The 24,450-nt window shown below is 38.2% G+C and overlaps 1 protein-coding gene and 1 non-coding gene across 4 annotated transcripts in view; one reads left to right on the top strand and one right to left on the bottom strand.

Annotated features, from left to right (window-relative positions):
- The window catches only part of Magi3 (membrane associated guanylate kinase, WW and PDZ domain containing 3), a 201,113-nt gene that overhangs the window by 112,890 nt on the left and 63,773 nt on the right, over positions 1–24,450 (top strand). For 2 of the 3 annotated variants that reach the window (XM_051165926.1, XM_051165928.1), the window contains exons 2-3: positions 777–893; positions 19,495–19,614. In XM_051165926.1, the coding sequence (XP_051021883.1) occupies positions 777–893; positions 19,495–19,614 (237 nt within the window). The remainder of the gene's footprint in view (positions 1–776; positions 894–19,494; positions 19,615–24,450) is intronic. The other variant, XM_051165927.1, reaches the window with a different exon arrangement.
- Positions 21,536–21,639, bottom strand: LOC127206775 (U6 spliceosomal RNA). The gene has a single exon (XR_007832869.1). It is a non-coding gene; the product is annotated as a U6 spliceosomal RNA (small nuclear RNA).

Genomic DNA, 24,450 nt, shown 5'->3' with positions numbered 1-24,450 from the left:
ATCTTACGTCCCCAATGCTAACATTGACCTAATCTGTTTTATATCTCACTCCAGAGACTGTCGGGGGGAGGGGAAGAACTGAGACACATGGGTGCGGGAAAGCTGACTAGAAGGCTTTTGGTAGAATTCCCCATGGGAAATGATAGTGGTAGGTTAGGATGCCTTTGATGACTATGGAGAGCAGTGGCATATTATTTGGAAGTACAACTAACAGAATTTGCTAATAAGTAGACCTAGAAGGCAGAGGTGGCAAAAGAAACCAGCGCTGGCTTTTAGATTCAGGCTTGTTCTTTTAGTTGGGGGTGCTGGTACGTCCTAAGAGAAAGCTGGGTGAGAAAGTAGAGGAGTTTGTTTTGTCTGTTTGAATTTGAGGTGCTTATCTGAAATCGCCAGATATGTCATCTGCAGTGTATGTGAGTGAGGTGGAGTTAAGTAAAGATAACTTAAGGATGAACATAGGATCTGAATTTGGAGCTTTTAGGATCTGATGGTATTTAAAGCTATGAGACTGAATGAAATTACTTTGAATGTTCATCATATTCTCTGCTTTATATGTTCTCCTGTCTCATAACAGTATACCCACATTATATTATAGCCATTTATTTTAATTTCAGTAGCTATAATAATTTGGTATTGCTTAAATTCTTATAGGTCAGATACTAATTTCCTTGTCATGTTATTAGCTAAATGATATAAAGATATTTGATCACTATTTTATATATTTAAATGAATATCTAATAGTTATATCTAGTTTTCTGCCTTTTTTTCTTTTGTAGGCAAAGTCATAAATAAAGATTTGCGACATTACCTGAGTCTCCAGTTTCAGAAAGGATCAATTGACCACAAACTACAGCAAGTCATCAGAGATAATCTCTACTTAAGAACCATCCCATGTAAGTACATGATAGCATAAGAGCAATGAGACAGAAATATCTTCATTTAATTAAATATCTAGAAATAATTTAAGGAAGTATTTATAAAAAAAGATTTGAGCAATGGGTAAAAGCACTTGCTGCCAAGTCTGAGTATGATTTCCAAAACTCACCTGGTGGATAAAAGAACCAATTCCCATAAGTTATCCTGACGTCCACATATATGCCACACATGTACTTATACATGCATGCACACACACACACACACACACACATGCATGCACACATACATGCATGTACACACAAAAACACACATGTACATACACTAAGTATGAAAAATACATTTTGTGTGAGATTGTGACAAAGTTAAAGAGTGAAAACAAAAATTGAATGAGGAGAAAATTCTTCTGAAGCCTGTATGTGGTCAATTTTAAGTAGAAAAAAATAGAAGATTCCATATTGTGTCTTTGAACAAAGTGATGACAAACAATTAAAAATACGTCCTCTGAAGGCAGAAGAGGGCGTCAGATCTCTTGCGGGTGGCATTACAGGTGGTTGTTAGCTGGGGATGTCATGTATGTGCTGGGTATCAACCCCAGGCCCCCTGGGAGGGCAGCCACTGCTCTTAACCACTGAGTCATTGCTACAGCACCTATCTACCTATTCTTAACCCCCCTCCCCAAAAAAGCCAATGCCTTATTCACTAAAGACTACCCCATCCCCAGTGAGGGAAGGAAGCACACATTGCCTTCTGTGTGTAATCTATTTTGATTTTTTAATCTAGTTATTAGTCTTAATACAGAATCTGTGTTGGCGATTTTTGTTTTTAATATGTAATGAGAAGTCATATGTGCTTAGTTTTGACTTTAGTTTGTGTGGGTCTCGGGAAGAATAAAAAGCAATAAACAAATAAAACACATGTGAAAGCATTCTACTATGAAGGGACATCATGATCAAGGCAACTTATGCAAGAAAATGTTTAATCGGAGCTTACTTACCATTTCAGAGAGTTAGTCTGTAACCATTAAAGAAGGGAGTATGGCACTTGGCAGGCAGCATGGTGCTGGAGTAGTACCTAACAGCTGGCGTCTTACCCACAAAGCAGAGGAAGAGAGAGAGCTGTCTGAATGACCTGGGCGTTTGAAACCTCAGACTCATCCCTGTGACTGCCAACAAGATCACACCTCTTAATTTTCCCCAAAAGTTCTCCCAGCTGGACACCAAACATTCAAATATATGAGTCTATGGTATCTTTTTCATTCAAACTACCACAGTTTTCCTTTTCAATGTATTTGTAGGCTCTTTTGGATACTGCCATTTATTCTGGAATTTTTGGTTGCCTTTTCTTTTGTTTACTCTTACATAATGACCAGTCTATCACCAAAGACTCCTTATTATAGTTTCAAAATCACAGTCCCTCTGTACTTAGATCCTTGGCTTTGGTTATCTTCTCTTCTTCAGCTTCCCTATTTCTTTCCTAACAAAGAGCATTATGTAGTAGCAAAGAGTGAAATAAAAGAATTTGGAACCTTGACTTCCAAATTCAACTTAGGCAAGTTAATGCTGCTGATCCTCAGATTTTTGTACTTAAACGGAGCATAGCATACCTTAGTTAGTTGCTACTAGAATTTCACTGAAAACATGGATGCAGGCATGTGATGTAGAATAGAACAGCCACACAGGTTTTATAGAAATATGATTTTTATTCCCTCTTAAGTAACTTAGTGTTATGTCTGTTGAACATCTCAGGATAGCACTTTATTTATTATGACATCACTTTATTGAATGAACTAAAATGAAAACAGCATGGAGCTAGATTAAGGTAGCCATTCAAACAAATACTTGCCCAGTCCCTTCCTAGTTGTGTGTCAATAACTTGTATATAGTTAGGGTGGCCATCCTATAGCTATGGAGCTTCGCTTTCACTCTCAATTACAGCTTTATCCAATGATCTAAAAAAAAAAAAAAAAAAAGATAAACACAACAGAGTTGAAATTATAGAGCTGGATTTACATTCTCTGTCAAGACTCATGTGTCTTTCTTTTACATTCCATCTTTCCTCCTCATCTAATATTATCATTTCTTGTTCTTTCTACACAAAAACTTTATTTTAAAAATCTTGCAAAAAAAAATCATTCACCAAAACCAACCAGACCCAGTCTGTACATCTCAGTGAACTTCTATGCAGTTTGAATAGCCATTTAGAATGAAACTGTGTAGCTCCAAATTGTGTCTGTACTTTGATTATTGAATGAATATATTCTTACCCACGACCAAGATCACAAGAGAACAAAATGAGGAAGGACTGGATAGTTAATGGACGTCAGTTATATAAGAGGCTATAATGCTAATTATGTTTTCTAATTCTAACTATGTTGTGGAGTTTACAGGATAATGTTTTTAAGTTGCATCGATCTAAAATTTCCCTTTCCCTTGTTAAAATACATTATAGAAAGATAAAGATGTGCCTTCCAAGACTATTGTCTTTACTGCCATCTGCCCCTTTAATTTGTTACCTTTTAGTTTGCTTTATTATCACAGATGTGCACTTTTTTCTCAGTGTGATATTTTGTCCTGGAAAGAAGCTACAATCTAAATAGTTTTAATTCATAGGGTCCAAGGAGTTGCAGCCTTTCAGAGTTTAATAGAACTTCTTAGCTTACTCATAAATTGAAATGTCTAAAAATTTCTTCTTGAACCTGGAAACAATGATGGGTATTTAGCAAGCTGAGTGGTTACATCTGGTCTCTAAATACCATTTTCACTAAAAGATTCCAGATTTACATAGAGAAAATTCTGAGACAACAAAAATATAATTGAGTCTAAAATGCCTAGAAACATAAATGCTTAAAACATTAATGCAGATATACCAGAATTACACAGAAGCACAAAGAAAAGGAATTTACTGACTAAAGTTGAGGTCATTAGAAGAAACAGGATAGATGCATGCATGTGAGCAGACAGGCCCTCCTGTGGGAGCTGCTGCACTACAGTACAACAGGGCCTTGGTCCCTAAGAGATGAAGAGACTGCACAGTCAGGAGTCCTGCGATACATTTCCTCAACTTTCTCCCTAAAGATATTTTTTGTACCACAGCATCAAGAAGAGCAGGGCAGAAAATGGCCGGCCCTGCTCAGAGGGAAGAGGACTCTAGATTCAGGAAATCTAAAGTATGTGGAGAACTGTAGGGTTAACTGTTCCCAGTGCTGACTCAGGGCAGACTGAGCACAGAGACCCCACTTGAACAAGGCTTCAAAGGATCAAGTGAATATTCATGTAACTTGTCTGCCAGAAAGAGAGAGATTGCTTTTTATGTGACAACCAAGTAGAGACACTAAATATTAAAATATTTATGTCTAACATCTGAAAAAATCACTAGACATGAAAAAAATAGGAAAATATCTAGATGACTTTTCAAAATAAAGGTCAGCTGGTAGAAAAAATATAAAAATGATACATGATACACACTACCACATAAGGAATTTTAGAGCTTTTAAAATATGATCTAGGATTAAACCATGATCACAGTGAAGAGAAAAATGTAACAGCAAAATTGCACAGATACAAAAGCAGATTCCAGAATGCCGAAGCAAAGACCAATGAGTGTGACCATTCCATTATCAACTAATCACACTGAAACTGAGAGGGAGAAGCAGAAAGGGGAAACCTGGAAGGACTAAGGCAGAGCCACGATCGGCTGACAGCCAGTCAGCTTACCTTTGTCAGAAGCAGTGAGGCTGGACAAGACATTCAAAGCATACATGGACACTGAGATGTAAACAGAGCTGTGCTCTGCTCATGTTGGCCTCTAGAACCAGATCAGGCCAAGGTGGAGAAACCAGGAAAACACCTTAAACAGTAGCCGAATTTGTGCTAACGTCCATAAAAACAAAACTTGCAAATTTAAGAAGCGCACATGCATGCACGCGTGTGTGCATGCACGCACACACGCACACACACACGCACACACACACACACACACTTATGCAGGGAAAAAACCTCAAGCAGAAAAAACTTAATAGAAATCATACCATGCCATACCATACCATACCATACCATGCCATACCATACCATACCATACCATACCATACCTTACCATACCATGCCATGCCATGCCATGCCATACCATACCATGCCATACCATACCATGCCATACCATACCATGCCATACCATGCCATGCCATACCATACCATACCATACCATACCATACCATACCATACCATACCTTACCATGCCATGCCATGCCATGCCATACCATACCATACCATACCATGCCATGCCATACCATACCATGCCATACCATGCCATGCCATACCATACCATACCATACCATACCATACCATACCATACCTTACCATACCATACCTTACCATGCCATGCCATGCCATGCCATACCATACCATACCATACCATGCCATGCCATGCCATACCATACCATACCATACCATACCATACCATACCATACCATGCCATGCCATGCCATGCCATGCCATACCATACCATACCATACATTACCATGCCATGCCATGCCATGCCATACCATACCATCATACCATACCATCCCAACCATACCATACCATACCATACCATACCATACCTTACCATACCATACCATACCATACCTTACCATACCATACCATACCATACCATACCATACATTACCATACCATACCATGCCATGCCATGCCATACCATACCATACCATACCATACCATACCATACCATACCATACCATGCCATACCATACCATACCATACCATACCATACCATACCTTACCATACCATACCATACCATACCATACCATACCATACCATACCATACCATACCATACCATACCATACCATACCATACCATACCATACCATACCATACCATACCATACCATACCATACCTTACCATACCATACCATACCATACCATACCATACCATACCATACCATACCATGCCATACCATGCCATACCATACCTTACCATACCATACCATACCATACCATACCATGCCATACCATACCTTACCATACCATACCATACCTTACCATACCATGCCATACCATACCATGCCATACCATACCATGCCATACCTTACCATACCATACCATGCCATGCCATACCATACCATACCATGCCATACCATGCCATACCATACCATACCATGCCATGCCATGCCATACCATACCATACCATACCATACCATACCATACCATACCATACCATGCCATGCCATGCCATGCCATACCATGCCATACCATACCATGCCATACCATGCCATACCATGCCATGCCATACCATGCCATAATCTAATTGCTCAAAACAGGAGTCCATGAGAAAGTGTGAATGGCATATGGAAAGAAAGATACATGCAAAGGAGCAAAGAACTGATGCAGATCTATCAGCTGGAATAGCACCAGCCAGAGTCTAACAATTGAACTCTTTTTTTTTTTTCCCCAAGGATTTATTTATTATTATGTATACAGTGCTCTGCCTGCATGTACACCTGCTGGCCAGAAGAGGGCATCAGATCACATTACAGATAGTTGTGAGCCACCAGGTGGTTGCTGGGAATTGAACCTCTGGAAGAGCAGTCAGTGCTCTTAGCCTCTGAGCCATCTCTCAAGGCCCTAACAATTGAAATCTTTAACACACTAAAAAGAAAAAAAGAGTCAATGTATATTTCTATATATAACAGAATTATCTTTCAAATTTGCTGGTGTTTTTCAGATTAAAAAAGTAGAGGAAGTTTGCAGCAGCACAATTATTATAAGAAAAGTGAAAGAAATTCTGCAGTTGGAAGTGATATAATAGCAATCATAGCTTAGTATTTCTTTTCCTCTTTTAGTAATTTTTATAATAAATAAAAAATAATTAAATAGAAAACAAAACAGCACTCCAACAGCATGGCTAGTTCCTATTTATTAGAGCGGCCCAACAACAGAGCAGTGCACATTCTTTTCTTATGGACGTGGAGTGTTGTGGCTATGGTGTTCTGAACCACAAAAGGAGACTCAATGAGTGTAAGAATGTTAGTTTAGCATCGTGCAAACTATGTTACCTGACTGTAGTGGAAATAAAATTAGAAATTATTAACAATGACATCTAGGAAATCCTTAGATATCTGGAAAGTGAGTAATATAAATAACCTATATATCAAAATAATCACCAGAGAAATAAAAAACATACATACATGACAATAAAGCAGAAACATATCAAGCACAATGAATCAAAAATTTTAGGCTTGCTAGAGCACCATTTAGATGGAAACATAATACTAGGTATTTGTATTAGTAAATAACTAATACAATCAAATGATACATTTGTCTTAAGAATGAAAAAAAACAAGGTAAAGCAAAACTAGCTAGGAAGGAAATTAACAAAAGTAAATACTAAAATTAGTTTAAAAAAATAGAGAAAAACAAAGTAAACATAATTTTTTTACATTATTATGTTTGATAACCTTAAAACCCAAACTACTCAAGAAAAGGGAGAGAAATAAATTAACATAAGAATGAAGTGATAGCATCAGTAAGAACCCTTTGTGTACCAGGTGAATATTAAAAACATTCTCAGCAATTTTATACTGAAATAAACTCTACAACTTGAATAAAGTGAAACAATTCTTCAGAAGACTAAAACTACTAGTGCTTACTCAAAAAGATAAAGATAACAGTGTTTAAAAAAAAAACAAAAACAGTCATTTGAGTGACTTTACCCAGCAGCTGATGAACACAGATGTAGAAAACCACAGCCAAACATTAGGTGGAGCTCGAGGAATCTGTTGTTTTGTTTTTCTCAAAACAAGGTTTATCTGTGTAGCCCTGCCTGTCCTGGACTCCCTTTGTGGACCAGGCTGGCCTCGAACTTGGGGAGGCCCGCCTGCCTCTGCCTTCCTAGTGCTGGGATTCCAGGCCTGCACCACCAAGCTCAGCTGAGCTCAGGGAATCTTATGGAAAAGGGTGAGGAAAGATTGAAAGAGCCGGAGAGGTCAAGGTCACCACAAGAAAACCTAAAAAAAAAAAAAGCTAACCTGGGCCTGTAAGGGCTCACAGAGACTGAACCACCAACCAGACAGCACCCAGGAGATGGTTCTAGGCCCACACATGATAGAGGTACAGCTTGGTCCTCGTGGGACAGCAGGTGCAGGGGCTCCTCTGACTCTGTTCCTGCCCTTGGCTCCCCTTCCCCTAGCTGCACAGCCTTGTCTAGCCTCAATAGAAGATGTGCTCAGCCCTACTTGATGTGCCAAGGTGGGTCAGTGCCCATGGAAGGTCTCCCCTTCTGAGAAGAAAGGGAGAAGGGCACAGGGGAAGGGGAGGGGAGGGGAGAGGGAGGAGCTGGGAGGAGAGGAGGGAGGGGAACTTCCTACCCAGATGTAAAGTAAATAAATTAATTAGTGAAAAAAAAATATAGTTTGTAACTTTTACTATAAAGAAAACTTCAGTCCCAGATAGTAGGTAAAAATTCTCAAGAGAAAAAAACAATTCTGTACATTTTCTGGAAAATAGAAGAGGGCAGCTTAAACAATGCGTAGAGGCTAAGAGCACTTGCTGCTCTCTCAAAGGATCCAGGTTTGATTCACAGTGCCCATGAGGTGGCTCACACAACTCCATAACTCCAGTTCCTTGTAATCCAATAACTTCTTCTCACCTCAGTGGGCAGTAGGCATGGACGCGATGCACAGACATACGTGCAGGTAAAGCACTCATGATGTAAAATAAATTAATAACAAAATAAATAATAAGAGTGCATTTCCCAACTTTTTCTGTTATTTGAACATTATTATAATTGAAAAAAAACAATGACATAAAAATAAAACAACATTAGATTCTAAATTTTCATGATCATAGATTCAAAATACTTAGTAATATTTCAGCAAATCAATTATATAACATTATATAAAATGATACTGTTATAACTAGGGCTTGTTCTAGAAATGCAAGGTTAGTATATTACTTGAAAATTGATATGACAGAGTAGAGTGGAAAATGATATCTTTATATATGTAGAACTCCTTATACTAAAATTTAACTAAGTCAGAAAACCAGTTTATTGCTCATTGCTGTCCCATGCCAAATCTACTATTCTTGCCTCCTTGTGATACTGGGACATTGCTCTCCTACCCTCCCGTACAGTGCTAAACTTTGTCACTAGAGGGCACAGGAAGGATTCTAGAAAAAGAACAGATTTCTTTGCTTGGTTTCATCCTGGTTTTTTTTTGTTTGTTTGTTTGTTTGGTTGGTTGGTTGGTTGGGTTTTTTTTTTTTTTTTTTTTTTTTTTTTTTTTTTTTTTTCCTCTTGCCTTGCAAAAAAGATAGCCAATTAATTTCAGAAGTACCTTAGCATCAGCTTCTCAGTGGGATTTCAGCGACACCACTGAGGAGCTTCAGCAGGAACAGCCGCACCCTCAGGCGTAGCTTCCTGAGCTCTACTGGTATATCCACAGACTGTGGAGTTGTGGTGGTTCCTGTGGCCCTGACACCTTCCTCCACTGACACAACAGCAAGTCCAGCCAGCATTCTAGTTGGTTTCCTATTAACTTAGAAACACTGTTTACCCACCACCACTCCCACAGGCAGCCTGCTGGTGAATCACATTAGTACCCCAGGCTGTTCTCTACCTACCAGCCTTGACCCACTGAACCAGCACGGTCTCTAAGCAACCCAGCAAGATTGTTTACCCAGTGGGCTGCTACCACAGCTGCTTGAATGAGATCTGAAGTAGAGGTTTTTGAGACTGTTCCTCCGTGGCAGGCTGTTGGCACTTGGACATTCTTCCTCAGGTACAGGGTGGTATTTTTCAGAGTTAATTTTTAGAAATCTTGTTATTTCTCAGTTAATTCTCTATAAATACTGTTCTTAGTGCTTTAAACCTTTCCTGGTCAAATCACCATGTAGTTTGTTTTTCCCCTTCTTCCTGGATCCTGACTGACAAGGAACTGGTACTGATAATGGTCCCAGAAGACAGACTCTCCAAGCAGAGATCTTGAGAGGAGTTTTGGCAGTGTTCCTGGTCTAGAACAAGTGCTGAGCTCTTTACATGTGGCTCATGACCAACTGAGGCACTACAGTCGAATCATGGGACCACCTGTAGTTGCCTGTGACAAAATGTCAAGTGAATCCAGTACCTTGAGAGCCCCAGTGGCTGCTGCATTTGGTTGATGTGACAGTAATAAGAGCTGTGAGTGTTGTGATGTGGGATGGTGTTGCGTAGAGAGCCCCGTGCCACAGAGAGAAAGTAGTGTACTTTGGCCTAATATTTTATTATTATGAACCAATAGGATTTTACTGAATTTTAGTTGATCTCCATCCAGTACAGATACTTAAATTGAAAATCTATTTTGTTCTGTTGGTTTGTTTGTTTTTGAAACAGGGTTTCTCTGTGTAGCCTTGGCTGTACTGGACTCACTTTGTAGACCAGGCTGGCCTCGAATTCAGAGATCCACCTGCCTCTACCTCCTTAAATGCTGCGGTTACAGCATTTGCCAACACAGCTGTCAGAAAATCTGCTTTTAAATGGAACATTAGTACAATATAAGTGCCAAACAAATATAAAGCCACATATGGTGGCTCATACCTAAAATTCCAGCCCCTGGGAGGCTAAGTAAGAGGATGCCAACAAGTTTAAGACCACCTTGGGCTTTAACCTTATTTTAAAAAATAAAATTTGCAAAGTTAATGACAAAGTATGAAATTTTCACTCCCAAAATGAAAGTGTAAGAAATATTAAGCATCTATTTTACTATTTGATGACCTTTGTTCTTGACAAATATTCCACATATAGAAAATTTTAATTTGATTTATAGTGACATTCTCAGCTAGTTAAAAGAATGTTCAAACATGTCTTCACATTGGACAGGTTGCATCATATAATTTTTTAATGGTGAAAATATTTTATCTGCTTCTTTTGAGTTTGGTTTTACCTGGAACTATTTAATGCTTTTACTTCAAATTTTCAGTTTTTATATCATGTAGTAGTATTCCGCAATACTTATTGCTTCTCTTTGCATTTCTTCTGCTACAGTATTTACATAAGATTGAACAGTACAGCAAATATTGATAGTGGAAAATGCCAGGGAATATACTGGGTAGTATTCAAATAAGTAACCTTCAGACCTCCCAGCAAGGTTAATAGCATTACATGGAGCCCTGGGCTGAAACTGCCAATTTAAGGGCTTAGATGCCAAAACCTGTTATTTCTTGAAATGGTACCATAGGATTTGTATGAAGGAGAGTTATTCATATGATCATATTGATGTTGCTTTTGTAAGAAAACCCCACCATTAACAGCCACGGCCTTGCAAACACATTGTAGGAATAGCTGCCAGTAAGACTGACTGAATAGATGTTAAAGGCTGCTCTGCACATGCTTCCGTCCTAGTGCCTGGGAATCCCAGCCTGAACAATTGGTGCTGGCTTCCAGTATTGTCCACTCTTACTTTCAGTTGACTGTAGTGTGATTTATTTTGTGTGCCTGGCCCTTTTAAAGGACCCTTTCTCCTTCAGTGTTAGGTGCCCTCTTGGGCTTCTGGGAACAGGAGAGGGTATAAAAAGCCAGCAGAGGCTGAGAGAGGGATTGTAGGCAGGGTAGGGGCCAGATGTAGGTCAGAGAAGACCGTTGGTACAGGAAGAGAGAAGATGGAATAGGGCTAGAGAGGAGAAGAAAGATTGAACAGAGTGAAAATAAGAGAGAGCTGAAAGTGAATTGAGCAAGTAGAGAGCAGAGGACAGTTGGTGACAGTTGATCCAGGGGAAGCTGAGTGAGCCAGAGAAGGAACTGTTAGGCAACAACCAGGGAGAACCCCAAAGTAGCTAAAGAAGAAAATAAAGACCCAGAGCGACAGTTGATAGCAACCAGTTTCCTTAAACCAACAAACTCTAAATAAAATTGCTAAGATTAATGCTCACAGAATTACGATATATCTCATTTTCCTTATTTTTTAGGATTTAGGAAATTTACTGATTTCACCAGTAAACTTCAAAAGAGAATTTCTATCTGTTAACACTAATAACAATTACTGGTTTCTTTAGTTGTAGTAGCCAAATAGCCCCAATGACTGTCATTGGTAAATAGATCATCAGATATTAGTATCTCTTTACAGAGGCGTTCTACTCATAAACAAAAGGAAATTTAGCACAAAAAATTGTTTTGAGATAGTGTCTCTCTGTCTAGCCCTGGATGTCCTGCAACTCTATTATGTAGAGCAGGCTAGCCTCAAATTCATAGAGACCTGCCTGCCTCTCCCTCCCAAGTGTTGGGATAGGAAGCATGCACCACTGCCCAGCCAGAGAGCTTCAGTAACACAATAGGCCAAATACACAGGTACATACAGAGCTCTCCACACAACAGTAGCAGCACACACATCCTTAAACATTCTCAGACCACACACACAATTAACAAATTAAAACACTTAAATATGTGAGGTATCTCTTCTGACCATAGTGAAATGAAACCAATGACAGAAGAAAAGCAGAAAAATCTACAAATATGTGAAAACAGTGCACCTTTAAATAACAAGTGGATGAAAATAGAAATTGCAACAGAATTGAGAACAGATCTGGCACCAATAAAAATTAAGGTACACCAAAGCAAAGCTTACAGAGTATGATGAAAGCTAAGGGGACAGTCACCTGAAAATCTAACTTGATGCTTTAAGGGACAAAGTGGGGAGAAGCTAAATCCAAAGTCAACGAAAGGAAGGGGTAATGATGAGGAGAGCAGAGAGGATTAAATATAACATAGCAAAACAGTAGAAGGAATGAGTAAAGCCAAGTTGTGAAAACATTAACAATTGACAGAGCAAACCTTAGCGTCTAAAATGAGAAAGCAGAGACATGGAAACGGATGTGAGAGTTATGGCAATACTAGGAATAACTATTTATACACTAGGCAATTAGTAACTAGAAGAAATAGGTAAGTGGCTAGAAATAAAACCCTACCAGGACTGAACCATTTTTTTTTTTAAATGAGGAAAAATGTGACTATTGGGAAAATCAAAACAGTACTTACCAAAAAAAATAAAAAAGCCTAAATCCATTATAAATATTGACCCTCAAATCTTAAAATAATAGCAAACCTAATTCAGTTAAAATGACAATATGTAATGAATAAGTGGGCTTTGTGTCTGCAACTATGAATCAATAAATGTACATAAAAATCTCAGTTAATACAGTGAAAGTGCTTCACACAACTCAGTGTTCTATTATGAGCAGGAATATAAGGAGCGCAGACTGCCTCAGTGTAGCAAAGATTATACGGGAAGCCCATGATTAACACCATGCTCAACAGTAAGCTTTTTATAACATGAGGCAGCATGTGAGGGATGCTTACTTGCTCCCTACTGTTCAACTTAGTACTTGGGATTCTAGCCAGAATAATCAAACAGGAAAAAGAAGTAGAAGTAATTCTGCTTGGAAGAGAATTAGAATGATCTTTTTTTTTTTTTTCATAAATGACATAATGTCATACATAAGAAGAAATTGAACATGGGTTAACCCTAAGCTACAGGCCAGATGCACACAACTATTGTAGTCAACTTAACATATATTCCATGTACAGGAGGTTCTGTTAAAAGCAAAACTGAGCTGTCAAGTAGGTCAGTTGGAAAACTTGGGGCTGATGATTTTTCAATCATAGTCTATGAATTAGAATTAGTGCATTTCACTGTAGGTAAGCTAATACCCCAATAAAGTGACCAAGCTTCCATTTTTTATCATTTTATGCCATCAGTAATTTGTAATAATGGTTTACTAAGTATTTGGGGATATAGCTCAGTGGTAATGTGCTTGTCTGACATGCTGTATAAGGTCAACACCTGCTCCCCAAAGCACCATGGTGGCACATGACTTTAATCCTAGCACTTGGCAGGATGAAGTATGAGAATCATGCAAAGTTTGAGAACAGCCAGTGCTGTATATTGAAATCTTGTCTCAAAAGAAAAAGAATGAAACACCTAGAAATTAACCCAAGGAAGTATATAAGATTTCTCTATAAGGTAAGACTAAAAAGATCTGGACAAAGTGATAGAAATTGTCTTTAAATTTTTTTATTATGTGTACTCATTTACTCATGCGGGAGAGAGTGTAGGTCAAAGGACAATGTGAGGGCGTCAGTTCTCTCTACCAGGCAGGTCATGGGATCAAACTCAGGTTGAAGGCACTTTACCTGGTGAGTCATCTTGCCAGGCCAGTAGAAATTTCTGGTTCTTGATTTTTGAGCTATGCCTTTCATTTGTGTACCTGATTCTAGAATTTATAGAGGAAAGCTATTACTAGAAAAAACATAAATTTGGTTTGCTATACATAAGATGATCATGAAAATGAATAATTATGGCATTATAATAATAGAATGTAACAGAAAGCCTGGTGGCAAATACTCCTTTGTACAGAACTGTGACTGATCAGAAGGGGCATAATTGACTTTTAAAATAAATTCTGGTGAGTATTGTTGGAATAAATAGGGAACAAGACTGCTCCTTCCTCTCCACTCTGCACATCTGCTTCCCTTTACTAAGGAGCTAGACAGGAGTCCAGCTTTGCTGCAGTGCTTTCTAAGGCTGTTGATGGTGTATGCACTCAGCATGCATGCTGCACAACCATGAGGACTGGAGTTGGCCCAGCACCCATGGAGTAAATCTGGGCTATCTAACTGCAGCACAGGTGAGGGTGGTGAGACGGATCACCAGGCCTTGCTGGCTTCTAGCCTAGCTGTGGAAACCGAAGCCCACCTTCAGGGAGAGACCCCACCTCTGAACAGCATGCAGACAGTGATAAAAAGGACAGTGTGTTCGCATTTGGCCTTTGCACAGGCATTGCATTGCACACACATGCCCATACATATCACCCATACATGTGCACCATACATGTGAGTACCCTACACACAAAAATTAAAAATGAACAAATCAATCTTTAAAAAAAAATCAGAGCAAGAGGAGGTAATGCATTTTTGCTATTTATTTCTCAAATCAAATTATCTCAGATACGATTGGTAAGTGTGTGAATGATAGCAACATAACAGGTTTTATTAGTTCTTACGTCATTTTTTCACAAGCTTAATGCGTTACTGTCAAATAGCAGCAAGAAATCAGAATAAATGAACACAGCTTGAATGCTGTACATGAAGGAAATAGAATAGAAACCGTGGTGCCTATTTACTTCAGTGTGGCCTCTGTTCTCCGTTTGACCATAATGGCTAGTCTTAAAATTACGTATCACACAGTGTGCCCCATCATCTTGGAAGGAAAGTGTCTTGCTTATTATAGAACTTTGTATTAGTAATTTAGTATTTCTTTTCAACTGCAGTAATATTTTTAATTAGAACTATTTTGTGCTTTGCTTGCAGGGTTGTAATAGTTTTTGAAAGGTTATTTCTGGCTCTGATTTCTCTGTACTGTCTATTGGGCACAAGTGCAGAAGAAAGTGCTTAAGGGAAATCATACTTAATAGAAATGTTCCATATGCAATACATATCTAGAAAGGGGACTATAAGACTTACCAGTATTAAAACAGTTATTTTATGTTCTAAAATATTTATAGTGGGGCAATCTTACAATATTTTTAAATTTTTAAATACTTTGATTCCTAGATGATTAGATTTGATGATATATTATAGTATCAATAACATAAAGACCTACAAATTAATTTCTTTCTTTCTTTTTTTGAGGGGGGGCTTTCAAGACAGGGTTTCTCTGTGTAGCCTTGTTCGGCTGTCCTGGATTCGCTTTGTAGACCAGGCTGGCCTAGAACTCAAAGGGTTCAGAGGCTGCCTCTGCCTTCCTGAGTGCTGGGATTACATGCATGTGCCACTGTGCCCACTACAAATTAATTTTTTAAAAGACAGACAATTCTACAGAAGTGAAAAAGACATGAAGAGCTCCTTCCTAACAGGAAGTCTGTATAGCTAGTGGCTTAGTTCATTTTCTGATGTTATATCAAATTACTGAGACTGGATAATTTATAAAGAGAAAGGGGCTTGGGTTCTTTTGGCTTTTGGGTCTTTTGACTCATGCACCTGGAAGGTCAAGAGCATGGGGCTAGTAGCATAAGCTTGGCTTCTGGTAAGGGCTTCATAACAGAAGGGAAAATCAGTGTCTTAGTTAAGGTTTCTATTGCTACAGCAAAATACTGTGACCAAAAAGCAAGCGGCAGAGGAAAGGGTTTATTCAACTTAAACTTCCATATTGCTGTTCATCACCAAGGGAAGTCGGGACAGGAACTCAAACAGGACAGGAACCTGAAGGCGGGAGCTGATGGTAGAGAGGCCATGGAGGGTGTGCTGCTTAATGACTGATTCCCCTGGCCTTCTCAGCCTGCTTTCTTATAGAGCCAGGGAGCACCAGCACAGGGATGGCCCCACCCACATGAGTTGAGCCCTCCCCCACTAATACTAATTGAGGAAGTGCCTCATAGTTGGACCTCATGGAGGCATTTTCTCACCTGAACCTCCTTCCTCTCTGATGACTAAGCTTGTGTCAACTTTGAACAAAAGACAAAGACACATAGGTACCAAAAAAAATGGGAGAAGTTAATCAGACTTCCTTTTCATGTCAACCAACTTTGACAATAACTACTCTGCTCTTTCTTTTCTAAAATAGAGTCTCACTATGTAGCCAGGTTGGCCCCAGGCTCTCAGTTCTTTTGTGTCTACAGGCAGGAAACATGCCTGGCACATGACAAATAATTCAATTTTAAAGGAGTTAGTCCCGTTATGAGTTTGGAGCCCATGACTATATTTCCCAGATTTATGTTTATTTTCTGTTTTATTCATTATTATTATTATTGGAAAGGAGGGGTACATGTGTTCTAAGTGTGCATATGGAGATCAGAGAACAACTTTGGGAGTGGTTCTTCCTGGCCACCTTGGGATGAGAGGCTTGAGTGTTGAATGCTTTTACCCACTGAGCCATTTCACTTGACCTAAATTACTTTTTTTCCGCTTTGAAATTTTTGTACAGCATGTTTTGATCATATTTCCCCCCCTCCCCCAACTCTTAACCAGACTTCTCCTCATCTCTCTCTACTCATCCAATTTTGTGCTTTTTCCCCTCCCATCAAGACTAATTTCTACCATCTAAATATTCTCGGATGTGTGGCCGGCCTATCAGCTTAGCAACGGCTACACTCTAAGACAGTAGTGTTCAGCCTGCTGTTTGGGACCCCATTGCAGTTGCATGCCGTATATCTTGTATATCAGATATTTAAATTAGGACTCATAAGAGTAGCAAAGTTATAGTTATGAAGTAGCAATGAAATATTTTTATGGTTGGTGGTCACTACAGCATGAAAAACTGTATTAAATGGTCACAGCTTTAAGTTAAAACAAAGTAGAGATTAGCTTTGAAGATAGAAAAATGTGTGGTTGAGTGGTTGGGGAAAAGATAGGATTGTAATGTGCTAAAGAGAAAATGAGGGGAGGAGGTAGAAACTTGAGTAAACACAACTACATGGTGGCTCACAACCACTTATAAAGTGATCTGATGCCCTCTTCTGGGCTGCACATGTACATGCACGCAGAGCACTGTATGCATAATAAATAAATAAATAAATATTTTTTAAAAAAAGAAATGTACTAGATATCTTGTACACATAAAATATATAGAGAATATCAAAACTTAAAGACATTTTTAAAGATATTAAAGGCAAAAGAGTAGGAGAAAAAGCTGGGTGCAGAGGTGCACACCTATAATTCCAGCAATCAGGAAGGCAGAGGCAGGAGGATCTCTGAGAGCTGAAAGCCAGCCTTGTCAGTACAGGACAGTCAAGGCTACACAGAGAAACCCTGTCTCGACGGCCCCTCCCTGCAAAATAAGAGTAGGAGAAAAAAGATGGATTTTAATAGAGGGAGGAAGTCAGAATTTATAATAACTTGTGTTGAGAATCAACACTAAAGCCACTTTCTAAATCTTAGCAGTAGATGTTTTAGAATCATATAACATGCATGCCTATTACTAGAAAGGACCGTGAGCACCATCTTGTCCAGTACCACTTTACAGAAAGATAATGAATCCCAGAGAAGTTAAATGCCTGTTCTAGATCATGCCTTTAGTAATAATTCCAGACTAAAAGGTAGGTCTTGCTGCTCCTGGGTGCATATTATTTACAATATGGTTTGCTTATGAATTGAATTTTATATATTCATTATATTTTATAGTAGAATTCATTTGCATATCCTGTTGGCCTTTGCTACATAACAAGTTGCAAATTTGTAGCTAAATAGTCTTAAAATTCTGTGATGTAAGATAGCCCTCGTTGTCATTTGCCTGGGGTAGGCTGGAGCCAGTCCTGTGGCAGAGTCAGTGCCAGCTTCTCTTGGACTGCAGTAGCTGAGGTGGCTCTACTTTACATCTGGTCGCTTGGTGCTGTTCGTTGGCTGAAGTCTAATTATTCAAGGGTCTAGCCTGATGCTCCTTATATAGTCATGAGAACATTCCAGGAGGACGGGAGAAAGAAGTATAGACTCCTAAACTTGCACATCATGTTCACCATTAAATTAATAAAAGAGAGTTTAAAAAAATTAAGCTGAAGGGAAAAGCTCCACCTCTTAACACAAAGAGGTGCAGTTAGTGTAGCCATGGGTTTTCCTACTTTCATAAGTAGTTTTAAGTTACAATTTTAGCTATTCAACTTACTGGAAACTTTGTACTCAATTTAAAACAAAAGGCTGTTTATTGGTAGAATCTTATCAATGTAGTTCAACGTATAAGAAGCAAAAAGTTTGATAATGAAAATAAATTTTATACTAAAAGAAGCTATATTTTATAACTTTTGTATCCTCTAGGATCTATAATAAATGTAATATATTCAATACAATCACTGTACAGATTGTTGATGTAGCCATTAATTTTCTCAGCCTATTATTTTTATCATCATCATCATCATCTTTGTGGATCGTTTTCACATTTTAGAGATTATAAAAAGAGGTAAGGCTGAGGCTAGCCTGGTCTACATAGCCAGCCAGGGAGATATAGTGACACCCTCCTCTCTCCCTGCCACCAAATATATATGCTATAAATATATAAAATAGTTGTCATTTATGCCCTGATAAAGCTGGAAGGGGTGATGAATTCTGTTCCTGGTGAATGTCTTTCCTTCTTGCAGTTAAGTAGCAATATTAGGATTTTAAAATAATTATTGTGGTGCTGGAGAGAGATGGAGAGATGGCAGTTAAGAGCAGGTGCGGCTCTTGCAAAATATCCAGGTTTGGTTTCTAGCACTCACAGAGGGCAGCTCATAACCGCCTTAACTCCAGCTCCAGGGGATCCACCCCCCTCCTTTGGTCTTTGTGGGTACCTGCACTGATAGACATGCACATGAGCATAAGCATGCACTCACACACACTAGCGTGCGCGCACACTCTAACACACACAATTAAAAGTTTAAAATAAAATCTTTTTCAAAAGTTCTATACCAGGAAATTAAGTATTTATTAGCACTAAACTTACTTTAGGATTTTTATATGTGTGAATTTATTGTGGTACTTTAATATTAAATTGCCTAAAATTTTGTGATCTTTATCAAATACCATGTATTAAATAATTTGTCTTCCATGTAGTCTTCTTAGACTGAACTTTGTAACACTCTGTGTAATTTGTATTTTAAAAAGTACAATATTTTTTTTTCTTTTCTCCTTAGGCACTACAAGGGCTCCCCGGGATGGGGAAGTCCCAGGGGTGGATTATAATTTCATTTCTGTTGAACAATTCAAAGCACTGGAAGAAAGCGGAGCATTGTTAGAAAGTGGAACGTATGATGGTATGTCCCCAAATATTAAACCTACCTCCAGATGAGCAGAATCACTTCAGAGAGAATTCATCAGTAAATACAGTCTTTTTTTTTTTAAAGGCCAACAGCTTTTTTTTTTTTTTTTTAAAGATTTATTTATTTATTACATATACTGTGCTCTGCCTGCATGTACACTTGCACACCAGAAGAGGGCACCAGATTTCACGATAGATGTTATGAGCCACCATGTGGTTCCTGGGAATTGAACTCAGGACCTCTGGAAGAGCAGAAGGTGCTCTTAACCTCTGAGCCATCTCTCCAGCCCAGTAAATACAGTCTTTAAAAAGTTATTTGGAAGGACTAGAGAGATGGAATAACAGTTAGGAGCACTGGCTGTTCCTCTAGAAGACTCACTTTTGGTTTCTTCCTGCATCTACATGACAGCTAGCAACTGTCGGGAACTCCAGCTACAGAGGGTCCAGTGCCCTCTTCGGGCCTCCTTAGACCCTGCACACACATGATGCACAGATATGCATGAGGCAAAGCAACTGTGTACATAAAATAAAAATGAATCTTAAGCTATTAGAAAAAAATGTTTTGGTTAGAATTTTCTCAATTTACCAATTAGATGGTATTAGACAATAGCACAAAGCATTAACAAGTTCATTGTGAAAAATAAAATAAAAATTAACCAACTTGCCGAGTTTATGTATTTCATAACAATTCACTGGCACCATTTGGACCCAGAAAGTGTTTGTTGATGGCTTTCTGTTCACAGATGGAATCTAAAGTCCATATATTGAAAACCTGTATGTACCATAATCTTGCAGAAAATAAAGTATAGATTGAGGAATAGAACGAATAATTTATTTTTATATCTGTTTCCTCTACCCATTTGTTTCCTTGAAGTACACACTTGAGATCAATTTAAACTCTCAAGTGATCCCATGTTATCTCCTCCTCCTCCTCCTCCTCCTCTTCCTCCTCCTCCTCCTCCTTCTTTAGTCTAACATACTTTTTCCTTGGTAAGCTTTTCCACTCCCATAGCACCTTACACTCTTTCATCATGTTTGTTCTGCTTTTATAATTACGTCTTTCCCAAGGCCTGTGTAGTAATGATAATGCCTTCTTATTTTATGTTGTCTTTGGTGCCTAGAGATTATATTCAATAAATAGCCTTGAATGCATCTTATTCCCATATATGTGTATGCATATGTGTGCACATTCTTGTCCAGAAGACAAATTTCACTTCAGCCACCACATCTAGTCCCTCGATTTGAGAGCCGCTTTGACAGTGCTCTTCTTCCGTGTCTTCCCTCTGGTGCTCCCATGCTCCCTTGCTGCAGTGCAGGCCTTCCTCACGATCAGCTCTGATTGTTCTGATCATGTCCCTGTCTTACTCAGAACTTGGAGTCATTTCCTTCCCGCCTATAAACTTTGACCTAGTTTTTCTGGCCTTAGCTCACATGAACTATCCATTCATTTAAAAATTGATTTGTTCATGCTTTATTTATTCAGCAACCACTTGTCAACTATGTGCCAAGTCTTGTAAGAGATCCAGGAACACTGTGGTGAGCAAGATCAAAATGGTTTTGCTTTAATAAATTCTATACCTTAGGAAAAGCAGTCAAAAAAATAAATTAAGTGGTAAACTAAGGTGCAATGAAGGAAACAAAACAAATTTTAAGAAAAATGGTAGGAATATAATTTTTGCCAGTGAAGACATGCCACAGTGGACAAGCTAATTTATTTTCACTTCTTTTTTCTTTTTCTTTCTTTCTTTTTTTTTTTTTTAAGTAACATTTTTATTGATTCTCTGGGAATTTTACAGCATGGACCCCAATCACACTCACTTCCCAGTCCTTCCATGTCTGCTCCCCAAACCCCTTGTGGCCTACCACAAAAAACGTAAAAGTTAAGAATATAAATAAGAAAAAAATCCAAGTCCATTAAAAATATGGAATGCTTCATGAATCTGCATGTCATCCTTGTGCAGGGGCCATGCTAATATGTATATCGTTCTAATTTTCGTATATGTGCTGCCATAACAGGCACTTGTTTTCACTTTTACTCAGGTAGCTTACTTTTACATTTAACCTTTCTTATTTATTGAATATGTGTGTTTAACCTATACATCTATACATATGTATCTTCTGTGCATATTTATTATTCATATGATCTGTCCTCTTTGTCTCTGTTCTTTATTGATTTTACATATTACTGTAGTCTTTTAGATTACTCCTTGTTATTACTCTCCTATATTTACATGGATTCATTGTATTTAATTCTTACACTATTTTATCATCTGACTATTACGTTTTATTTTATCAGTTTTCTAGTGCTAGAGCATAAGTTTTTACTTGTAGAGTATATTTACTCATTTTGCTGTGGTAGTTTTGAGTAGCTGTCAGTCTCCAGTCTTCACAGCACAAGAGTTCTTGTTTGATAATTTTGGAAACATAATGGTTCTAGAAGTAGATCCTATTTCAATTAGGGAGGAAAAGCAAATACAATTATAGGCAAGTATAATGGGGCATGCCTATAATCCTAGCACTTGGGAGATAGAAGCAGCAAGATTTGGAGTTCAAGGTCAGCCTTGGATAAAATCCTGTTCTCAAAAAGAGAGATCCCAGCATGATGGTGTACAGCTTTACCCTAATCCCAGTGCTTGGAGACAGAGTCACAGGGCAAGGAGAGAGGTGGAGGCAGATAGGTCTCTGGTCTACATAGTGAGACTCTTTCTCAAAGAGAAAGGGCGGGGGGTAAAGGAGAAAGAGAAAGATAGAATTCTGCTAAATATTGATTTAGAAAGCTTCTTTGTATACTGAGAGGGTATGTAAATATATCTATGTTCATATAAATAAGCATGTACACAACATAGACAACTCTAATATGATCCAGATACTGTTATATATATAATTTCATGTTTGAAATAGTTAATAGTTGATAGCTCTATAAATGAAAAGGCCTTTCTTTTTTTAATTAAAAGAAAACTTTTTAGATTAAAAAATTCATTTTGTTTGCATGTATGTATGTATGTGTGTATGTATGTATGTGTGTATGTATGTATGTGTGTATGTATGTATGTGTGTATGTATGTATGTGTGTGTGTATGTGTATGTATGTGTGTGTGTGTATGTATGTATGTATACTGTGTTCATGCTTGTTGCCTGTAGAGGTCATAAGAAGGTGTTGGCTCTTATAGAACTTCAGTTATGGATGTTGTAAGGTACCATGTGGGTGCTAGGAACTTGAACCTGGGTCTTATGAAAAAGAATCAACTGCTCTTAACTGCTGAACCATCTCCTCAGCCCTTGGGAAGGCCTTTCTTAAAGAAAGAAACTATCAAAAAAAAAATGTGAAACCTCAAATCCTGTTTAGTAACTGGATAGTAATTTGTACTCTGCATTTCCCCTAGTTTTTCCTTTAGGGACATGTTAAATTCTATAGTTAGATAACTAAGAATTTATGGTAAAATGTGCTTCTGTTGATATTATTGTTCCCTTGAAAATATGTGCTCTTATTTTCTATTTTGATTCGTCCAGAATCCTTGTTAGTGTGGTTATTGAGCTTTAAAAAGGAAAAATAGATGGGTGTGGTGCTGCAGATCTTTGATCCCGGGAGAGGCACTGGCAGGTGGAGCTCTATGGTTGTGAAAGCAGCCTGGTGTACGTAGTGAGTCCCAGGGCTGCGCAGGGAGGTCCTGTCTATAAAATAAGATAAAATGGGGGAAAAAATGAAATTATGGTACATTCCACCCTCCCCTCCCCACCCCCTAGACTTGCATTATTAAGTGTTTTGCTCAGAAAACAAAGAACTGGCTTTTTCCTTGCATCTTTATTTACAGGTCAGAAAGTTTACAGAAAATATAATCTGTTTTCACATAAATCTTTGTACTCATCCATGTGTCATAACCCACTTCACATACGGAGTTGGAAGTGAAGAAATAATTGTGTTGAGAAGTGTTTTAGTTTCTTTTTGAACATTGATAACTGCACTTAAAATCAAACTTCTACAGAATTCACTGCAATGTTTTCTCCCTCTAACATGCAGATTTAAAATACCCTGTGTTAGTTCTAGGTTTTTCTGAGTGTTATGTGGCCTAACATTTTTTTTTTTTCTGTCTATAGGGGAAAAAACCATTTACTTTCTTAATTTCCATTATGTCAATGGGTATCTTACTCTTTTAGAGCTGAACAATTAGATTAAAAGTGTGATATTTTACAAGCACAACAATAAGAGACAAAAGAGAAGTTTTGCTTTTTTTTGGTGGTGGTGGTGGTTTTTTTGGGGGGGGGGGTGTTTGTGTGTTTGTTTGTTTGTTTGATACAGGGTTTTTCTTTGGAGCCTTGGCTGTCTTGGACTCACTTTGTAGACCAGGCTGGCCTCTAACTCAGATCTGCCTGCCTCTGCCTCCCTGAGTACTGTAATTACAGGCACATGCCGTGCACCTGGCTGTGTTTTGCTCTTTTACCGTATTTATCTTTGTATAACAGTAATGTAATGATTGCGCGATGACTGTGAAGACAGCTAGACTTGCTGAACACTTGCCCATTGTGCCTGCCTGCTCCAAGTGAACTGCATGACAAACTGAATGTTATTTCATTTGTTTATCTTGACCAAGTCCTGGTACTGGAAAAAAATCACAGATCCTCAGAAAACCAGTAAAGTCTCTCTTGGATTTGTAAGAGTACACTAGTGTAGAGCTTGGCCAATAATGCCTCTTCAATACGTTGTCAGGTACTATAACTAAAATGTACAGAAAGACTTTTTGAAACTATACAACAGCTTATATTTCTGTATGAAATAAATCTTGGTCTTTGTATATATCCTCATTTTAGTAAAATTATTCATTTTATACATTAG

This window comes from Acomys russatus, chromosome 23, assembly GCF_903995435.1.
Source record: "Acomys russatus chromosome 23, mAcoRus1.1, whole genome shotgun sequence".
Lineage (NCBI taxonomy): Eukaryota > Metazoa > Chordata > Mammalia > Rodentia > Muridae > Acomys > Acomys russatus.
Note: the sequence above shows the minus strand (reverse complement) of the source record. Positions and strands in the feature narration are given on the sequence as shown.